The sequence below is a fragment of the Lagopus leucura genome, unplaced genomic scaffold, assembly GCF_019238085.1.
Source record: "Lagopus leucura isolate 7727_CA_CO unplaced genomic scaffold, USGS_WTPT01 Super-Scaffold_100019, whole genome shotgun sequence".
NCBI lineage: Eukaryota > Metazoa > Chordata > Aves > Galliformes > Phasianidae > Lagopus > Lagopus leucura.
Genome location: NW_024962273.1, coordinates 11,320,313 through 11,340,688, shown reverse-complemented (window position 1 = coordinate 11,340,688; position 20,376 = coordinate 11,320,313). Strand labels below are relative to the sequence as shown.

The window sequence follows — 20,376 nt, the reverse complement described above, 5'->3', positions numbered from 1 at the left end:
CAAATAACAAATGTACAGCACCAGGAAAGCAGGAGTGGAACTACCTGGGGTGATGGGAACACTGCTGGGCATAGTTGGTGGCACTGAGTTCTGAAACTGGACATCTCAGGGAGTATCAGACCATGGTATGAGCAAGGATTATGTGCGTGGGTCCTGGATACCGCGTGCAGGTTTGGGATAGGGCCTGAAATACAAGTGCTGCGTGACCAGCAAGACTGAGGTGCCAGGCAGAGGAATGCTCGTGCTGCAGAGGGGCTGTGGGGTGCCGTCCCTTTCCATCTCAGCTCCATCCCAAGCTCTGGGGTACAGGGGCTGGGGTGCAGCAGGGCCCCGTGGGCTGAGGTGGATGTTCAGGATTTCCTGGAGAAGAAGCTGGAGCTGCATCAGAAGTGTCGATGCAGCCCCAAGTCGGCTCATCTTCTAGGGGGGGAGGACGTGGAGGAGATGGGCACGTCCTGCAAGCTGCTTTTTGCTCCCTCTGCCAGGCCTTCTCCTTAGAGCTGGCTCGTGTCCTGCCTGCACTGGCTCCAAGTAAATGCTACACCCTCTCTGGAGCTGCCAAAGTTCCCAGAAGGGAGGCTGGGGGGAGCACGAAAGGAATGGTGGAGGCTGGATTGCGTTTTCCTGGGCTGTTTGCATCCCCAGGATACGTGGATATACCAGAAGACCTTCTCATCACTTGGCAAATCACTGGTTTATTGTTACACTTTCCAGATAAATTGTACTCCCTCATCAATCCTAGATAGAAGTCTGTATATTACAGCAGCTCTCTGGATAATGCCAGAACAGCCAGCGAAAGAAATGCTTGCTGCTGAGTGAAGGCTGCAGTGCCCTGCACGTGCTCAGCCTGGACGCTGTAAGAAGTTCTCAAATGTGCCTCCTCCAAGTGAGCGATTCATGATCCTGGAGAAGGAATCCAAAGCCTGAGCAGCAATGGCCTGCAGGATTGCTGTGAGATGGCTGATGCTTGTGGGAGTGCGCTGTTTGTTCCAAGAGGCAAGTTCTTTGCTGTTTGGAAAGTGTAAATATATATTTTAAATTCATGAAAGCACAGAAAACAAGAACACACTGATGGGAAGTGCAGCATGCTTTACTTATATGGCAGCATACAATTCAGTTTCCAAAGGTCACTGAAGGTCCAAGTAATCCTTAAATAACTTTTTGCAAACCCATCTGTAATTTTTGTACCGATTTCATGGGACAGCAACTTGTGAAAAGATGAAGAAAGTACCTGTAAATACTTCCACTTAAAATTCATAATTCCTATGAAACTCCTGAGAACTACTTTTTAAAAAAACTGGAAATATTAAATATTTCTTTCAAACATCATAATTTCTTCCTAGAGGATGCTGAATTCAACCAGAAGGCCAATAACTTGAAGGCAGATACCTCAGTAACTTACACAGAAATACCTGAAATGCTGGACGATGTTCTCTCTCCAAAAAACACCTTTCTTGGTGAATCTGAATGCTCATGAAGTTTTAAACAAAGAAAATAAACCATGCAAAGGCTCACATACTCAATGCAATATGCTATCTGCTGTTGTGGACACACTGTGCAAAGAGGGTTCTCTGAAGAAAAAGCCATTAGGATTCATCAGATCCCTCATAGCCACACGTGCGAGTAACGTGCCCAAACTGGATTACACTGCAGTTTTAGAGGTGTGTATCTTTTACTTGGCACACCACAAGATGAGCAAACATTTCAAATGGCAGTTACGGAGCCAGTAGGGGTTACAGCAGATCTGATTTTCAATGCAGCATCAGCCACAGTGACTTCAGGATGTTAGGTGATCAGAAGGGAAAAGTAACAATGGCAGCTAAGTTCCAACAAGCTCCTCCTGGGAACTGTAATTTTTATGTCAGTTGTGGCTTGCATGTATAGAGAGGTTTTTGTTCACATTGTAAAAAAAATCTCTGCATAGCATGTGTGAGAAGGTTTTGTTCTTTTCCCAGTGAGCTGACAGAAAACTGAAAACACTGTTTGGTTGGTTTGTTGCCCCCTAAGCTCATTGGAGGGGATTTGTTCTTTTGCTTTGCGTTCAAACAGATGACAAGCTATCAAACTCCGTTTGCCAGAATGAGATTTCAGAGAAGCTGGACAAAGGTTTGCCTCCAATGAGCAGCAGCACATTGGCATCGCTGCTAACGTCATCTCCTGCAGCTGCATGCTGACAGTTGGTTCCCTCCTCTTGTTCCACAAGTGCAGCAGCAGCAAAAGTCTCTTTTTCAGAAGAGAGAAACAGAGGGGCAGACCCGTCCCTTGTCAAAATGCTTGTTGCTCTCTTTGGGTCTGCTTCCACCTCTGAAGAGGTTTGAAATGCACAAAAGCCCACTGGCTCCAGAGGGAAGCTAAAGGTTTTCATTTCAATGGCACCACTGTCCTCGTTGCTGAACGCTCGGTATGCAGGCTGCTGGCGAAAGTAGCTGCAGAAGTAGGAGTGCTTTGGGATGGTCACCAGCTGGTGGTGCTCCTTCTTACTCTTCCAGTGTCTGGAGAATGAATTAGTGAAATCTGAGGTAGTTTGAAAGCCAACGCCAATTCCTAGCATGCAGTGATATGTTTTAGGAGAAAAGTTTGCCTTTGTAATGCCACTTAGCTTCTTCCATGTCTGTGTATGGAAATGGTACTTCCAGAGGTCTTCATTAGGACTGGAGTTGGAAATCCCTCCACCAAAAACGAGCATTGAGTCTTTGAAGACTACTGAAGCGTGACCTACTGCTGGAGGAGGTCCTTGGCTAAATACAAGAAAAAACAGCAATTATGTGGAGACCAACAAGAATCTAACGATGACTTTAGCCTCTATTTTTCTTTTGACTCAAGAGAATGAGCACTGAACAGCTGCAGTGGGGCATCAAAATGGTATTGCTGACAGCTGCACCAACGTGTTGCCAACTCCCCAGCAAAGCCAACCGGAGCCTCAGGGATGGCAGTGGTACCAGGTCTTAATCTGAGTAATCCCTATCTTCCCCAAAAGGGAAACATTTTCCTCTCTGCCTGCAAGCGGTATCATATGGTAAGATTAATTCTCTTTCTGTGTCAGCGTAGTTTAACAAACAATATTCTGTACCTTGTTCTGATGTTATACCAGCTGCTGTTTCCAAAGTCCCACTTCCATAAATCTTTCTGTTCACTCAGCCCCACCAGCCCTCCATAGAGGTACATGGCTGTACGATAAACTACTGCCGAATGACCGTGCCGAGGTCCTGGGCCAGTGTTGTGAGATAGGGTGGAAACATACAGCCATTGCCTTGTATCTGAAAGGAGAGCATTAGTTCATAAATTTACCAATTTCATCCTAATATTTGAGAATGGATTTATTTCAGTATCAAAGTAACCACTTCATTGGAGAATGGGGACATTCTGCTCAAGCCTTACTAAGGTAGAAGTTAACAGTTTAATTTCTGACACCAAAAAAGTGCGTAAACTTATAATGAAAATATCAGATGCTGTATGGCAGATGCCATGGATTTTATTTACAGAGGAGTTTCTTCTACAGCTTAGGTAATTCGTTAGCTTTGTCATGGAAAGATAATTTCCTCAGTAGAAGAGGAAAAATCAATCAACTAAACCATTCTTTCATTAATGTCTGTGTTCATTCTTCCTGAGAGGGAATGAAAGATAAGATAAACCATCATTCATTTCAACATAGCTCCCGAATGGCCACCAGATAACAAAAGCTTTCCATTTCAGAAAGTCTCTGCGAATCGTCGGGTTTGCAGCCACCAGACTGATGATGAACATGCCAGTGGAACCATCTCCTGCCAGGTTTAGCTCTCTGTGGTCTGTTCTAGACTTAAGATTCTGAAGTCATGGAAGGTCTCTGCTGCAACTGGAAGTTTTCGGTAAACCTCGAAGAACGTAGTGAATAGAACCATCCCCATCCTCCCTGATTTCTCAGCTCTAAAACTGGCAAATACTGGCAAAAAACTGGCAGAACTTCCTCCAGTATAATTCAGTCCAACTCATTTCAGCTGGGCATTAGTTTAATTGACAGAATTTGTAATTAAATGCTGCTGAACAGAAGCCAAATCTAACTTGCAACATTACTGCTGATAGGAATTTTCTTCACAGAGCAAACCATGCTATTCCACAGCAGTCATCATTTTTCACTGATTGTACTGGATCAAAAGGTATCAAACTTTTAAACTTACCAAAATGGAACGTCCAAAATTCCTGTGAAATGCCTCTGATGCCAACATATCCCCCATAGATGTACATGCTGGCACGGTACACTACTGCACTGTGGCCTTTTCTGTTAGTAGGTGCCAAACTCTGAAATAGTTTAGTAATAAAACAAGAAGAAATGTTAACAGACAAAGTCATACCAATCTGCCTTGGGAATATTTCCAAGTAATGAAAACCATTGCTTTGGGTCGTGTTAAAATTCTTTGAAAATGCAGGATAAACACACAACTGAAGCAACCCCACGGGTCATTCTTTACACGTACTGATATAAAACCAATCCATTAGACCATTACCTCAATGCTTACACTGAGGTTTCATTTAAAAGCAGCAGTATCTCAAGGAGTCAATGTGCTCAGACTAGAGAAATAAAAAATGCTGCAGCACTTCACATTTCAAAATGTATTAGTGTGACCACCCATCTGTTTTCAGACCCCTGTTTCAAAAGCATTCATGCTAGCAATGTATCATTTAAAATTGCTTTTCTTTATAAGGATTTTAGAAAAACAGAAAAAGTGGTGGAGGGCTTAAAATTTCAGTGCTATATAGAAAGTTAAGAGCAGTAATTGTAAAGAAGGAAAAAGCCTTAATTATTGCAAGCGCAGCCACATGTCTCTGAAGAGATTAGTTTGGAACTGTTTGGGGGAACATATTTCAAAGCAATCTGTTTAATCAACAAAGCAACAGGCATTTGATTCACACATTCGCCACTTCCTGGCTCCTTACCTCCATCTCTGCTGGTACGTCGCGGCCCTCTGTCCATCTCGCAGAGTCTGGGGGATTGTTTTAATAAAGCGCAGTTTATACCACAGACCACAAGGGGACGCTCCTCCAACAGCAGTGCTTCAAATTACGAATCTCATTTTCAAGTCAACCTCATCTCGGTGTTTTCCACTGACAAGGATGAGGAAATCTGCTTCCCCTAACACAGCAGCGCCGGGGAGCTGACAGTTTGATAGTCTTCCTGTATCCTTATCTGCTATCAAAGCACCGAGATGCCATATTGGTTTTTCTGTTTCCTAAAGCTACATTTCAAAGTAAAAAATAACCTGTGGCTTTCCGGACCTGAAGAATCTTCATTTTTTCCAGTGAAAGTATGGCTCCTGTTATTTATTATGTAAACCTTACAACCACAGCCTTACTTTTCTCATTCCTTTTCACAGATCACTTAAAAACAGTCCTCAGATAACAGTCAAAAACCACTGATCTGAAGGACCAGAGGTACCAGATATTCAGCTTCTGGTGAGAATAAGGAAGAATTACAAGCAAGTCCATGTTATTGAAAGCTATACTTGCAGGGAAATGCTGAAATAACGACCACGAAAAAAAGGTACAAAACCTCTGCAGAACTCGTTCACAATTTTCACTGCTAAGTACCGTGAGTAACAAGAGACTTCCTCCTGTTAAATGCATGGTACACAGGAGCTTCTATCCGAGAATCTCTGCTGTAGCAGCAGGTATTTCCATGTTGGAAAACAGAGGCTAAAATAAACCCGCTGACTTAAGGTTACGTAGTGAAGTAGCAGAGGCCACAATGAGGTCAAATGGAAAATTTGGGGCAGGGAGGAGGAATGAAAAAAGAGGCATGAAAATACATGATGCTTTCTTAAATAGTAATGCTAATAACCTTGCAATTAAAGGAAGAGCTGATTCAAAGAAAGCTTAACAGCCTAATTTCAGAGGAAAACTATGTCCTCAGTTTTACACACATTTCTTCCTGTGAACTAGGGAAGGCTTGTTACAAGCAGCAGAAAGCAGCTTGGTTCTTACCATTTATTAGTACCTATGGCCTCAGAATGTCTAAGGAAAAGAGTGGCTATTGTGCATCATACCTGTGTCATATATCCAGAGAGGGGTTTTTGCTTGCGTGAAAGCAGAATCCACCATTCCACCAAAAATGTACAGGGTGCCCTGCAAAATGGAAAGATATTTGCCATGTATAGGTAGGCACGTAGCATGAAAATAATTGCAAAAATAATTTTGAAATGAAAAGGCTGACAGCATCAAAATACAATCAACAGTAATGCTTAGGATAACCTATTAAGAATTCTTGAGGCAACTGTAAGCCACCAACTTTTAGCCATGTTTTTATCCTCCCCAGTAGGAAGCCCCACTGAACATGGTGCTGTTTGAACAGGGGCAGCACCCCAGAAGCACACACTTCCTCATCATGTGGGAAAACGTGAGGGATGCACACCTGGAATTGCTCAGGTAATACTACTAGGTTACATGTAATTGTAGGAGGATTGCCTTGCACTGCAGCTCCTGATATCCTAAATTCTGATTCCCCTTTACAAGTAAAGCTGTAATTCTTGTTTGCCTTCACTCCCCCGTTCCTTTTCTATGCAAGTTCCTAAATGAATGTTTTCATGCTGTTGCTTATCATGCAAATGAATTCAGAGCAACTGTTACAACTGTACAGCTAAGTCAAAGAATGTGCTGCCAAGGTCTGTATTTGGTATTACTATTATGTACGGAGTGTTAAGTGAGGAAATCAGGGAGCTGCACATGGCTGCTAAGCTGAAATGCTGGGACTTGATACGGAAACAGTCCAGAACACTGTACAGCTACATCCAGAATGGCACTGACACAGAGGTCTAATATTCCAGTATATAATAATAGATGGCATTTTATTTTACTGTACATTAGGAAAATAAATGTTAGGATAAGGAGAATGTAGATTTTCCTTTATTACCTTATAAGCCACCATTGAATGTTCTTCCAGTTCTTCTGGTCCATCTCCTGAGCAGTCCAGCAGCTCCCATTCATTCCTCGCTATAAACCAAAGCTCAGGTTAGGACAGTGGTGAATGCAACATTTAGACAAAAAGAAAAAGGTGGAAGGATCAGCTTTGGATGTGGCTGCACACCCAGAGTCAATGAGGCGTAAAGGTTAAGAAGCATCTCCTCATTTTCCTGCTTTGCTATTAAGAAGAGTGAAAAACTGCTGCTCTGATGCAGGCCATCTTAAAGCCTTGGGTCATCTCTTCCCCTGTTAGTTCAGAAGACTGAGGCACCTCCCCCACAATTCCACAATTAAGTACATTTTTCCATATAGCAAATGTATGTGGAACGGCAGTTTGGTTTTTATTTTAATGCTGTGCAGTTAGCTATTCCATGAACCCAGCTATTCCATGAACGCAGTTCTGAGTTTTATCTACTAACAACAATTGAACAGGAAACACTATACATTAAATCTCAGAAAATGTCATATTTGATGGTGCATTACTAATGCAGTCTTACAAGGTATTGTATTCATGCACTCCTTTTGTGCACTCTTCCATGAATAAACTATTCCCATGTTAAAGATTCAATAAATCTCTGTCACATCCTTAGCTAGAAATGGGATGTTGTAAATGAATCAGTATTTCTGGCCAAACAAAAGAGCTCAAATCCAAGCTTTCTGGGACACCTACACCAGGAACAATCCCACCATTTGCCCAATGATCATAATGTAGTTCATGCATCCTTTGATCTCTGAAAACATTTACAAAGCTTAGGTAGCTGCTTGAGGTACAACATTATTTTGATGGAGAAACACTAACCAGAGAAGCTGTCAGCTCTGGAGTGTCCCCTGTTTCAGGATGACCGGATGCATTTTTCTCTTTTATTTTGACCAGTAAGCGAAGGGGCAAACTTACCTATATTGTACCGCCAAAAATCTCTGAGACTGGTGGTGTTCCGCCCTCCATAGAGGTAAACAAATCCTCTGCAGACAGCACAGGCGTGTTTGTATCGATCGCAGGGAGAGGCCTTCCTCTGGGCTGCACATTTCCAGTCGCAGTGTGCAGCTTTTCCTTTCATGCTGACAAGTAGGATCCTATCCAAGTATCAACTGCACAGAGTGCCAGGGGAGGGTCCACAGCATCACAGGCAGGGGTTAGACCCTCCTCGGTCTGTAAAAAGACAAATATATATATATATAAATTAAAAAAACTAGATATAAAAATAAAAGATGATGGGAGGGAAAAATAGCTTCTGCTTTATGATAAAAGGTTCCAACATTTTCTTTTCATTCCCATCAATCGCAACCTGACCATTTTTGCTGTCTATGATAACCAGAGAAAAGCATGTGCAGTGCTGATTCAGAGCCTTATGTCAGCTAGCCTGGGACAGCCGTGTTCTTGGAGCTGTTTTCCAAAGCATGCTGGTGAGCAGAAGCCACAAACTACAACGTCCTGCACCTGCAGCAGACAGAAACCAAGGTTCTGTCTGTTTTCTCTGTGAGTTCCAGGTAAGCTGTACTTGAAACAAAATTGGGAAAGGGCAAATACACAGATAAAAGTAATTCATTACCACTTGTCCAGAATTTTCTCAGCAGTTTCATCCCTGAAACAGCTGAAATTAGGATCTATCTGGAAAAAAAAAAAAAAGGCACTATCCCTTAATTTGCCACAAGATGTCACTGTGCTCTGTGAAGATGGGAACACCAGGACTATAGCTCATCTCTCAGCCCCTTCAAAATTTGCAATGCCCAGTGTTTTAAAGTACATTTTCCCATGAAGCATTACAGATCAACACTAGGTCAAATTCTGGGATTTGTGTCGGTGACATCACCAAGTGAGATTACAAGGACTCCCAATTTCAAGACTGTTTCAATGAGAGCTGGATTCCCCTTTGGGATCCAGGACTGGAAAAGGACAGGTAAGGATCTGTTGGTACAGACACACCCTGTGCATAGCAGCCCTGTGCATAAACTCTAAGCTCAGTGTAATGAATGTGCAGCAATCCATTCTTTTGATTTCAGACTAGTTGCAAGGGAAATGCAATGAACCTAAAGCTACTTAGCCCAATTATTTCTAATAATAATAATAATAAAAAGACAGCATACCAAATTTGCCCCAGATGTACAGCAATAAATCCATTTACATCCACCGAGAAACGTTATTGCCTCTGCTGCCCACAGCCTTCCTGCATACAGAAGTCACAATGGAGAGTTTCCTGTGGGAGAGCAGCACACTGGCATGTCAGGAGCAGAGGTGTAAGCAGGTGCTTGGGGTGCTGGGTCTTCAGATTGTGGGTGTGCTGAGCATGGCCGCCGTGCGGCGCTCAAAGGCTCTCCTCTCTGGGGAAAGGCCTTGAATTACAGCTTGTTTTCCAGGTTAATTCACCAGGAAATGTCAAAAAAGCAGAAATGCTTCTTGTCTGATCAGAAACCACCCCTGGGTACAGTTTCCTGCAAACGGTAATTTAAACTTTCTTTTGGCCTTCCACTTCCCTTCTTATGGGAACGTTTTGTTTCCAAGAGTTTTCAGTCTTCTGCCTCTGATCCCACACACCTTGTTTCAGGAGGTACTTACACAAAGGAGCACAAATGCATATCCTTTCTTTAAATGCTTTCTCATATGCTCAGAGGTCCCCTTGTTTTCCAAAGCCTGAAGTTTTTGAGAATTGATCCTGGCAATGTTAGTTGTGCCTCTCTCAGCTGAGTCCTTTGTCAAAAGCAAGCTCACGTTTGAAACAGCAGCAGCCTCCTGTGCTGGTGGATGAGGCCGGCGTGGTACCTGCTGAGCTGCCTCCTTAAAATGGGATTGACTCCATCAGGGTGTGCTCAGCTGGTGACAGAGCTCAGCTGTCCCCAGGCAGTGCAGGGGAGCGCTTTCAGCAGCACGCATATTATCCCAGGTCCTTCAGTTTTCCTACAGCCCAGCATCCCTCTGATGCCACTGACTGCTCCTCAGAGATACCTGTAGCAAGTTTCAGCTGTTTGTACTTTATAAAGCCCCTGTCTGAACTGTTAATTTGACTCCTGAAATCGCAATGCTAAAATTAGACAGTGTGCTACAAGTGAGAAGCTTCAGGAACTAACTATTCCATTTGCAAAAACTGTATTTTCACTGCTGATGAAATCTGCACTTCACAATCCCAGTGTCAATGACAGGAGGGTGCCCAGGAATTGCTTACAGCACCGATCCCTGCAGGACAGACTGTATGTGATCAGAGGAAAAAGAAAGATTACGGTAAAACAAGCTACGGAAAATAGCTACAGCGTATTAATGAGGAATGCATCTAATCCTATCTAATTTTGTTTCATTTATTGTAAAGTTTTGCTCTGAGATTTACCATTTGTAAGACTGGAATAGATTCAGTGATAAAAACATTGCAAGACAATCCCTTGCAGCCATTCTGTTAAGGCGAGCTATTCAAACTGAGCTAAATTCATTTTACGACATTAATTTATTTTTTTTTCTTTTAGCATTTTGTCTGAAAGAAGACAAGATTGGCAGCATTTACAATGGTGTGTGTCTCTTTATTTTTTTCCCCAGGCAAACTAGCAGTTGTGAATCAATGATGCATTATATGTGCCTAAGTCCATAATGCTTTGTGGCATGCCACTGAAAAGGAAAAAGGCTGAAGCCATGAAATACAGCTCCTCTCTGACTCGACCAAACCTGTGCAGCCATACCCAGTTACTCTGTTTTTCAGCTACTTCCACAGAGAAATGGGGACAAAGACACCTCAGTGGTAAAGCACTGTAAGTTTGCTGATGCGTTACTGCTACTTATGATACAATTTAATAGGAAAGAAACAGGTGATAGGTTATTATCTGCTATTAATACTTAACAAAGGTAAAAAGGGTTTGTCCCCTTGACTTTTATTTGTTCCCAGTTAAAACTGGTTATTCCTCTTCCTAAATATTTCTCACTATTATTCTTCCTACACAAACCTTGACTCCCCTTATATAAACATCCACAGAAGATGCTCCTGATTTCATACAGTAGATCAGCAGCAAACTGCAATCCACGTGTTTGACAGCCTCGGCTGAGCTCCGTGTAGGGCAGGCGAGCAGGATGCAGGACAGAAGGGCTTTAGGGGTCTCCTGCCATTCTCACCTGCTGAGCGTGGGCATAGAGCACGTGGAGGCAGACCCGCAATCACTGAACACATCAATGAACAAACTGCTTCATTCCACAATTTGGATAAGTTAGCCAGCTCGAATCATCGACGGTATCTTTAATTATAAACTTGACTCCTAGATTGCCTTTGTAAAGAGCCAGACTCATAAAGTTCACCGTCTGCCCCCATTACAAGTCCTGCTTCCAGAGGAAATCTGCGCTTCTTCTGAAACCAATGCCATGAGCTATACTCTCTGCTTCAACTTTGTAAAAGCAAGATTAATTATCCAATAGGAAGCTCTAAATTCAGCAGGATTTAAAACAACAACAACAAAAATCCAACCCAAAAAGACAACTCGGGACATTTCTGTGCAACTTTTCCCAAGCCAGCTGTAACGCACAAGAAATGGCTGCTGCTCTCCAAACTCTTCTGCCGTTTCCCACTAAAAATAACCCCCCTGCAATCAATCCCGATTGTCAGACGGTGGAGACAAGGACCTCGAGAGCTGCAATTAGCACAGTAACTACAGCACAGAGCGCTCATCAATTAATGGTGCCACATTACTGCTTCATAATGAAAATAATTCAGGAAATGTGGAAAGACAGAAATGACTCCAGGAAATGTAGTTTATATGCTCGTTAGATAATTATTTATATTTCTATTAGATGTGGTTTCTCAGACGAATGGTTTATTGAAGTATTTCTTAAATACATGCTCATTAAAGCTCTTCTTCTACCTGGGTCCCCCCGTTCATTTCCATCTGTTTTCAATAGACAGAAAAGTTTCAGATTTAAGAGAATTGAGCCTTTTGGAACACACTGAGAAACGGAATCACTCGTTGGGGGAAAAAAGGAATTTCTGCTGTTGTTAATGGCTCAGCCCTCAGCACCTTTCTGTGCACAGTACGTTATTTTCTTCTGGATGCTTCAGTGCTCTTCAAAAACAATTAATTTGAGCAGGTCTTCCTGATTCTACTTATCGTCAACCCTTTGCTTTCGTCCTGGCTTTATTCTAACAGCTGCTCCAACACGACTGCACGAATAAGAAAAATCTTGGAGCAAAAAATTGTAAGGAAGTTATGAAAGCCTGTTTTGAACAAAACCACTTGTTTTGTTTGTTTGGAATAGCTTAGAACAAAGGGTTTGTGGTTTTTTTTCAGCACATCACACGTACTGCCACTGCTTTAACATGTGTGCTAACTCTCAGTAACTCAAGGTTTGCTGTTTTGTTATTTCCTAAATTGAAGTAGTTAGGAACTGTCTCTGGGTTAAAAATAAAATAGAAATAATACAGAAACTAATTCTCAGAGATGCTTAGCTTCAGGATTTCAGCATTCCAACAAGCGCGGGGTTGTTCTGGGAGTACAGAATAACTGTAATATTCCCATATTAGTTAGAATTCTGAGTGCCTTGCTTTGTGCTGTAAACGTGCAGATCCTGTGTGACTGAGCGTGCAGCCAGAGGAGCCGGGGTGCAGGGAAGGAGGTGGAAGCTGGCAGCTGAAGGACAGGGCACCGTGAGGCACGGAGATACGGCAGGACGCACAGCTCTGCTCTGATGCAGGGAGGAAGGCCGGCACTTTGGGGTCAAACAGTACCATCCCTGTCCTCCTCGTAAAGCTGACTGTCTGCAGACCTGAAAATTTACAGAACACCTGAAGGGCTTTCATGTTAAATAGCTCTTATGTGAATTTGTACAAGTGAATTCAGGGTGGCTTTCTTATCACTGTCACATTTCAGCGCTCCCGAATGCGTTCTGTAGTGAAGAGGTATTCTGAATGAAGCGACTACTCCAAAGCAGCCACGTGTAATTAGCACTTGCATATAACATCTCTTCTGTTCTCTGGCACACAGCTACTATTCCTGGAGTGTACCTGGAGCACCGAGGGCAACGCACCCTTACTGCAGAGCAGATGAGACTGCAGTATCTGTCCCTGAGAACAGCGGCTGCCTGCCTGCTTCTGGAGCGCTGCGGGTAAGCCGTCGTCTTCCTTTAACTCAGATCCCAGTCATGTTAAAGCTCAGCACTGCACATTTATTATCTTTTTTTCTTTCTTTCTTTCTTTTTTTTTTTGTGTGGTGTTTTTCTTTTGTTAACTGAACTTATTGATATCTTCTTTCTGTATTTTTTTCCAGAAGAAATCTGTTGTCTTCATTAGCGTGTAGCACTACTGCCTATTATAAAGCAAGTCCTTAAGTGGTAATACATGTAATAATGTAAAATAAAGCAGTATAAATATATTTATAATACCTTTATAAAAATATATTTTATGTGTGCTAAATATATTGCCTATTTTTTAATAAAACCATCACAACTCAGTTTGGGATAACGCAGTAAATGTTTCATCTGTTTCCCAAATATTGTGGAAGGAGTGGTATCTGGAAAAAATAATTCACAAAAATATTTCTGGAATTGTTACATCTTCATTTATAGAAGAAATCACCTTTTTCACTCCATTGAAATAAGTCTTCTGGTACAGATGAAACATAAATACATATATTTCTCCCTATTTTCTGTTTATTTTCCTTAGAAAATCGGAATCTGATTTTTTTTTACAAATGAAAAAAAAAAGACTATATAATTTTGAGTAGTAGATCTCCCCAGGTAAGCCGTTATATCTGTTTTCCCACAACTGCAATTAACCACTTGACTGCAAACCAATTTTTGAGTTAAGTTTTTGGGAAAGAACTTCCCAAAGAAACAGGCATCAGTAAGTGAAACAGTTTTGGCACTTAATGGAAATATAAATTTCCCAATCAACCCTGATCAAAAATTTATGCTGGTAATAAATGTGAGTGTATATGGGTTTTATTTACTTGTGGACCTAAAAGGCATGCTAATTTTAGAAGTCTTATCTTTTTTTATTTTTATTTAAGGTCATGCTGCTCACTCCATCCGCAGCGACGGCAAGTGCTCGTTCTGTCTTGTGGTCTGACTATGTACCCAGGATAGATGGCCTGATGGTAAAGTGTCACGCCAAAAAGATGATCCTTTGGACATCAGCTGAGACAAACAGGTAATTCTTCATGTTCTAGATAAGGCACAGGGAGAAAAGACAGTTCCTGGTTCTCACACAGTTCCTTTCATCCACACGGATGAAACTCCCACTGCAAAGGGCAGACAAATAGGGATTTGGCCTTTTACCCTTTCCTTGGAAACAACTTGTACTCTCACCAGTGCAAAAAGGCCATTCCAAAGCACAGGTCATCACCCAACCACTCAGAAACAGCAGCTTTCAGCACTCCTAGAAGGCGTCTTGTGGGGATTTCACAAGAACTTTACTAGCCTTTACTATCCTTCAAGATACAGTAGGTAGATGCCTGGAGGTTCAATGTAATACATCTGTACTCAGGTGTAACTGAATGTGTCTTCTTGACAACTCGTGAAATGCCATTAAAACAACTTCCAGGTAATTTATCTCCTCTGGGCGACTCTACTTGCACTGAACAACAAAATGTTCTAGGTTAGGAAGAAAAGATGCAGATGAGATGAGTTGGTGGCTGCACTGTCTGCCTGCTATCCTCAGGCATGAATTGCAGTATTATGGTATATAATGCACAGCTGAGGCTACATCAGTTAAAGTGTTAACTTTAGTAATAAAATGTATGCACATAATTTTACTTCCTTATTGTTTATAGTCTCTGATGGAGGAAAAGAAACATCTAAGGTTACACTTGGTTATGAACTCAATATAACGCCAAACTTTATGGAAGACGTGCTTTTCCTGTCCCAGAAACATTTTGCCCTTAAGACTAGCACAGAACAATGGGACAGAGACAATATACAAGGCTGCGAGAACTGCAGAAGCTGTAGCTTGAAGAAAGCAGAAAGAGAAGGCATTTGACAATGAGAATAATAAAATATTCCAGCTGGCAAATATTAAAACATTTAGATATGATGGTAGAGTTGCAATGAATTTAGATGATACATTGTAGTGGAATTCATAAAAGACATCATGACTTCTTTGTTGAAAAAGAATCAGATGGCACAACTGGTTAAGACTGTCAGTACAAAAAGGATCTTTTACAGAGAAAATAATTTAAGCACTCACATGAAAGATGGTTGCATAAAAACAAGATATGATTGCGTAGCTGGAATAGATCACACACAAAGGAGTAGTCAGTTGTAGTTTGGCGAGGAAAGAAAAGGCGTCAGGCACGCAAAGTCAGAATGGCTGCGCTGCCTCACAATAACCTTGATGCCAACAGCTACTGGGCTGCACCAGGAAATGGAAGAAGTACAAACCCACATAATTTCAATATATAAAGAAGACAGAAAGCATATGAGTAACTTTACACATGCAAGTCGTCGGTCCAAATTCAAATGGAATTACTCATGTGAATAAAACCAGTGATAGGCGTGAGCATGCACAATGTAGCCTAGATACCAGAGCAAAAGAAAGACCAACTCTTTTGTTACAAAGCCTGAAAAAATGTTTTGCAAGCTGTTTTCATATTCAGACTCAGAATGACAGGGTCCATTTTTGCCTGGCTCCTGGCTTTCTGAGAAATCCCATTCCCGGGTACTGCGGTCCAGCATTCATCCCAGGCCAGACAGACTCTGGCCTGAGATTTGGATGGGTGCATTTCTTTGTCCTCTGCTGGGTGGAAGGCATTTTGTCACTTTACGCTCTTTGAGCGTGGAAAAGTGAATGTGCCAAAGGAGGGATGTATGGGGAATGTCCCAGAGTGGAAGGGAGCGCAGAGCCGGCCCCGCTGCAGGCCTCCTGTGATGGAAGCCGCTTCCTTCCTCTCGCACTTAACCTTTCGTTTCGTACCTTCTGGGTGATGGCCGTGTGCACTGAGGTGTTTGCTGAGCATCGCTGCCCTCGCCGCCGGGCCCGTTCTCGCATCCCCTCTGGGCACCGCCCCTCACCGCGTCATCTGGATTTGGGCACAAAACAAAAACAAAACCGCAGCATCACCGCCCCGCTTTCACTCGGGAGCGAATCCCGGCCGGCCGGCCCGCTCTGCCTCCCCTGGAGCACGCCCAGGGGTCGGCCGTCCCTCAGCCCCCAGGCCCCGGCCCCGCAGCGGGAGGGGAGCCCCGGCTCGTGCCCGCCCGCCCCGGCCGCGAGCCCCCTGCCGTCCCCCCCCACCTCCGCCCCACCTCCCTCTCACCTCCGGAGCCGCGGTCGCAGGCAGGGCGGGAGGCGCGGCCCGGCCCGGCCCGAGCCTGCGCGGCTGCGGCGCGGTGCGGCCTGGTGGTGGCTCGGGGCGGGCGATGCGTGGTTGTGGCCGGAGCGCGGCCGGGAGTTAAGTCTTAGGGAGGGAAAGGGGAGAGCGACGGCTTTTGTCTGTTCTCAGCTCTCAGAACAGAGTTTAGCCCAGAGCCTCTATGAGCTTCAGAGCCGCAGTCCTGCTGCTCGCTTGGGCTCGTGCCCTTGGCTTTCTATCTGCTGCAATGTTTTTTTTCCTCTCCACTTCTTCACAGCTACACGAGGTTCCATAGCACCGGCAGCAGTGAAACTCCCCACCTACACGGCCTCTCCTTGCTGTGTTGCCGTGTTTTCCTGCCCTGGGGTGGAGGCTGCCGCCTCTTCGTTAGCATTGTGCCCAGAAAATAGAAGTGTAATTGTTTTTTCAAGTTATCGTAAGTGGACACCAATAAATACACCCGGCCCACAGCAATACAGGGCGTATGGTCTGGTCTGGGTGAATAATAATACGAGCATCTTCAACTGCAATTTCATAGAATCGTAGAAATGTTTGAGATGGAAGGAACATTTGAAGGCCATCCAGCCCAGCTCCTCTGCAGTTCACAAGGTCAGATTGGATGGGGCCCTGGGCAGCCTGGTTTAAATGTGGAGGTTGGTGGCCCTGCCTGTGGCAGGGGGGTTGGAGATTCATGATCCAGTGAGGTCTTTTCCAACCCTGTCCATTCTGTGATTCTGTGACACCCACAGCTGAGGGTGCTCAGAGCCCGTGTATCCCAGTATCGGAGCATTATGCTTCTCCATTTTTCATGCTATAGGGTTGTATGTAGGAGCTGTGGAGAGGCCGATCCAGTGCTTCAGTACAGAACTTTCCCCACAGCCTCTTAATTGCCTCCTGCTAGGGATTAAGAACAAAAAAACAACAAAAACAAACTCCAAAACATACCCACACATCTTTCATAAAAAGAAGCCTGAGATCATTAGCTAACATTTGGAAGTCCCTCAAATTAACATGCGTGAAGGACTGTGGCCAAACTCCCACTGGCTCTCATAAAAGCAGCAATCAGTCCTTCAAGCAAGATTCTCTACAGAATAACACCCAGAAGCCCCTGCAGAAGGGATTTGCCAATCTCACCATCTGACTAGATTAAAAACAGCAGTAACAATGTGATAATTGACAGGAGAAACTTCCCTGACAAGGAATGAATCAGTGTTTATTTTTAGCCTTTTCCCCCAATGCTTTATTTAAACTAAAGATTAACTAATTATTTCCGTCATTATAGCGTCCTCACTAGCAACAGAAGGTGGCAGATCCTTCTGTGTCTGCTGGTTTTCTGCAGTTCTGTTACTTCGTGTTGGCTCATCCCTTGAGGTCTGCGAGCACCCAGGATGATGCGGTTGTGCTGGTACTGAGTTTTCGCTTGGCCTCACCCCTAGATGCAGTACCCCCACGATCACTGTTTTTGTTTCCTAAACAGTAAGTTTCAAAAACGGTGTCTGAAAATGGAAACTCTGATTTTCCACATGTTCCACCTTTGCTCCTAAGCTTTTCTTGAAAAACGAGTCAGCGGTAATCCTGTCACCGCATCTGCCCTCTGCAGCCTTCTGCAATGGCAGAGCACTCCCATCCCAAACAGATAAAGTGTACAGGAGCAGTAAACCTTACCTATGGAAGGACAGCTCACCTGAGAAAAGAGTGGCAAAAGATTTGTCACAGGATAAATACAGGGAAGCTGATCGCGCTGCCAGTGACACCATGTAATGCCTGGGTCTGCTTGCAAGCTTTTAGCTCCTGCTTTGTTTCAAAGCTGGAGGCTTGATGTATTTTTCTTAAAAGTTGAATTGTTCATATTGGTTTCACTATCAGAAAACAAATCACATTTTGAATATCGCTTTTGTCTACCATGGAACAAAGAAACATAAATGGCACTTTGTTTCATTTTTTTTGCATATCTGTAGCGTGAGGATCACTACAAAAACATTTATGTTTTACTGGTCTCTCACAGTCTCAGAGCAATTGTACCACACTAAAATCTTAGATAAACTCGTATCAGTTTTAAACATAAAGAATGAATATGATTGTCAGCATTCAAGTGCTTGTTCTCCAGTGGAAAGTGTTGGTACATAATTTCTTTTTCATGCTTCTTACTATTTCAGATATTTTGGGATGTGACTACTTGGTGTAAGCCAATTCTAACTAAAATATTTTATTTTTACTCTTTTACTGCATGCCTGATTGCTCTTAACAAGAGTAAAATGTCCTCAGAAGTGGAAGATGATAGAAGTCATGGCAAAATACCAGCTTCTTTATATGCAGGGTTTAGAGGAAGGTCTTCAGCTGCTGTATTGCTCATAGGGGCAAATTGGATCTTCGGTATCTGGTCACATATTAGTGCAAGAGATGCCTCAGAATGGAATTATACCCAGAAATAAAATACCTTTCCTCTTATTTCTGCATCTCCTGAGAAGACCATTGCAGAAATGGCTGCCTGTTGGGATGAGCTCTCTGCCTTGCAGGTATTACCTGCAATGGTGACCACAGATCCCCAGATAATTTAATTTCTGTTTAGAGGCAAGATGAATGTAGAAGACAGGAACACTACAAAATGATTTAATCTGTGGGCAATCAGGCCAATCAAATCCATGAATCACTCACAATCTTTCATATGCATCTGCATCGCTAGAGATACAGCTAACTATAAAGGGAAACATTACAGATGGGGGGTAGATGAGATGGGCAACAAGGTAGGTCAGTAAAATCTGCATCAAATACATGTTTGTTAAACCAGAATTTATTTTACTGGCTACAGGCCAAGCCCAAAGAGTAAGGGCTCAGGGCAGAACTTGAGCTTCTAAATCTAAACCAGAAATGGTGGAAAAACCCCAGTGAGCTGAGCCTGACCTTGCACCAGGCCTCAATTCCCAAGTTAGCTGACTTTTTTTTTTAAGGTAAACTATTCAGCTGTAGAGAGCCTCTCTGCAAGTGCCCAAATTGCTCTGGTTCAGCAGGGCCAAGCTACTTGGAACTGATGTGGATCTCAACTCAGTCAGGAACTAAAAATGACGTGTCACTCTGTGCAGATCCCCAGAGCAGCTCAGTTCAAGAAGATAATCTTCAAATCTCTCTAATGCCAGTGGGACCGGGTCTTCACAAAAGCAGCTGTGCCTGTTTCCTCTAGAAGGAGTTTTTCTGTGATATAGTACAGTGGATAAAACGTCTATCTGGGAGGTGGAAGGTCTGAGTTCAGGGCCCGTTCTTTGCAGATCAGAGATCTGTTGTCACATTGATGTCTGGGTGCATCAGTATTCGCCTGAAACCAGCTTCAAAGCTCCATCACTCTCATTTGTGAGCCTGGTGAGGCTCTGTACAAGAATGCTCACATTAGCACTGTTCACAACGGGGTAATGCCATGGCTTCAGGGAGGGCTGACAAGCAGCAGGTTATTGGCTGCAGTCAGCATGCGTTGCGATGGTGGTGGTACCTCTGAGCCCAGCGGCTCACCTTGGGCACGTTCCTGCTTTGGAGCAAGCACAACTCTCCATGAAGTTACTGATTTTTGACAGAAGTGCTCATCACAGGCCAGCACTGCTATTCGGCACTTGGGATGTGCAGCCATCAGGTCAGTACGTGCAACCCGTACCAGTCACTCGTCTGCTCACTGAGGATTTCACCCATGAGAACACATTTAGGAATATCCGCTGGATGGCACTCTTGTGCCATCGAGTATGTAAGCATTTGTGATTTTATTTGGCTGCAAATGCAGACGTCTTTCAAAGACAAAGAACTGAGTTCACTTCTGTATGCTGTCATAAATTTGGAGTGATTTCACGTAAAGCATTCAATTTAATTTAGAATTGCAGCGTACCTGAGAGAAGAATGCGAACCAGATGTTGAGAAGCAGAATTTTGGTTATTGATTCTGCCAGTAAAGTTTTGAACAATTTATGAAACTTAAATTCAAAGAGCAGGCAAAGAGGCTGTGGTCAGAAAAGACCAAGGGCACACAGCTTCAGTTCTTCTGAGTTACTGGAGGCTGCACTGAGTTCTAATAACTGACCCTGTTACTTTTACATGCCAGTGGTTTTTACTCCTAAACCTGCTGTATCATACACACCATTCCATAAAGATAGAAGAAAAATCTTTTATGGCTGGCTGTAAAACAAGAAGCTACCTTAATTCCAAAAGTCAGCGTTTTAAATCA

At 43.3% G+C, this 20,376-nt stretch overlaps 1 protein-coding gene and 1 long non-coding RNA gene across 3 annotated transcripts; one reads left to right on the top strand and one right to left on the bottom strand.

Annotated features, from left to right (window-relative positions):
- Positions 1-1,074: 1,074 nt before the first annotated feature.
- LOC122183738 (leucine-zipper-like transcriptional regulator 1 homolog) lies at positions 1,075-16,183 on the bottom strand. Of its 2 annotated transcripts, XM_042878011.1 has the most exons (9): positions 16,141-16,183; positions 15,798-15,903; positions 7,826-8,080; positions 6,881-6,960; positions 6,018-6,096; positions 4,912-4,958; positions 4,155-4,275; positions 3,071-3,257; positions 1,075-2,738 (listed from the first exon to the last, which is right to left on the bottom strand). In XM_042878011.1, exons 3-9 carry the CDS (start codon positions 7,986-7,988, stop codon positions 2,042-2,044), a joined length of 1,374 nt encoding a protein of 457 aa, XP_042733945.1. In that variant the 5' UTR covers positions 7,989-8,080; positions 15,798-15,903; positions 16,141-16,183; the 3' UTR covers positions 1,075-2,041. The 2 variants fall into 2 exon arrangements, with proteins under 2 accessions (XP_042733945.1, XP_042733944.1); XM_042878010.1 differs by lacking the exon at positions 16,141-16,183 and having other exon boundaries at positions 15,798-16,018.
- Positions 3,715-8,413, top strand: LOC122183740. The gene is made up of 4 exons (XR_006180347.1): positions 3,715-3,845; positions 5,349-5,515; positions 6,287-6,396; positions 8,247-8,413. It is a non-coding gene; the product is annotated as an uncharacterized LOC122183740 (long non-coding RNA).
- Positions 16,184-20,376: the final 4,193 nt, after the last annotated feature.

What these genes read in the sequence shown, in the direction of transcription:
- LOC122183738 (XM_042878011.1), bottom strand. Translation starts at nt 7,988, where the DNA reads ATGAAAGGAAAAGCTGCACACTGCGACTGGAAATGTGCAGCCCAGAGG. An exon ending in ACGTACCAGCAGAGATGGAG is followed by an intron (nt 4,276 to 4,911) that starts GTAAGGAGCCAG and finishes AAACTATTTCAG; the next exon opens with AGTTTGGCACCTACTAACAG. An exon ending in TGGTATAACATCAGAACAAG is followed by an intron (nt 2,739 to 3,070) that starts GTACAGAATATT and finishes TCTTGTATTTAG; the next exon opens with CCAAGGACCTCCTCCAGCAG.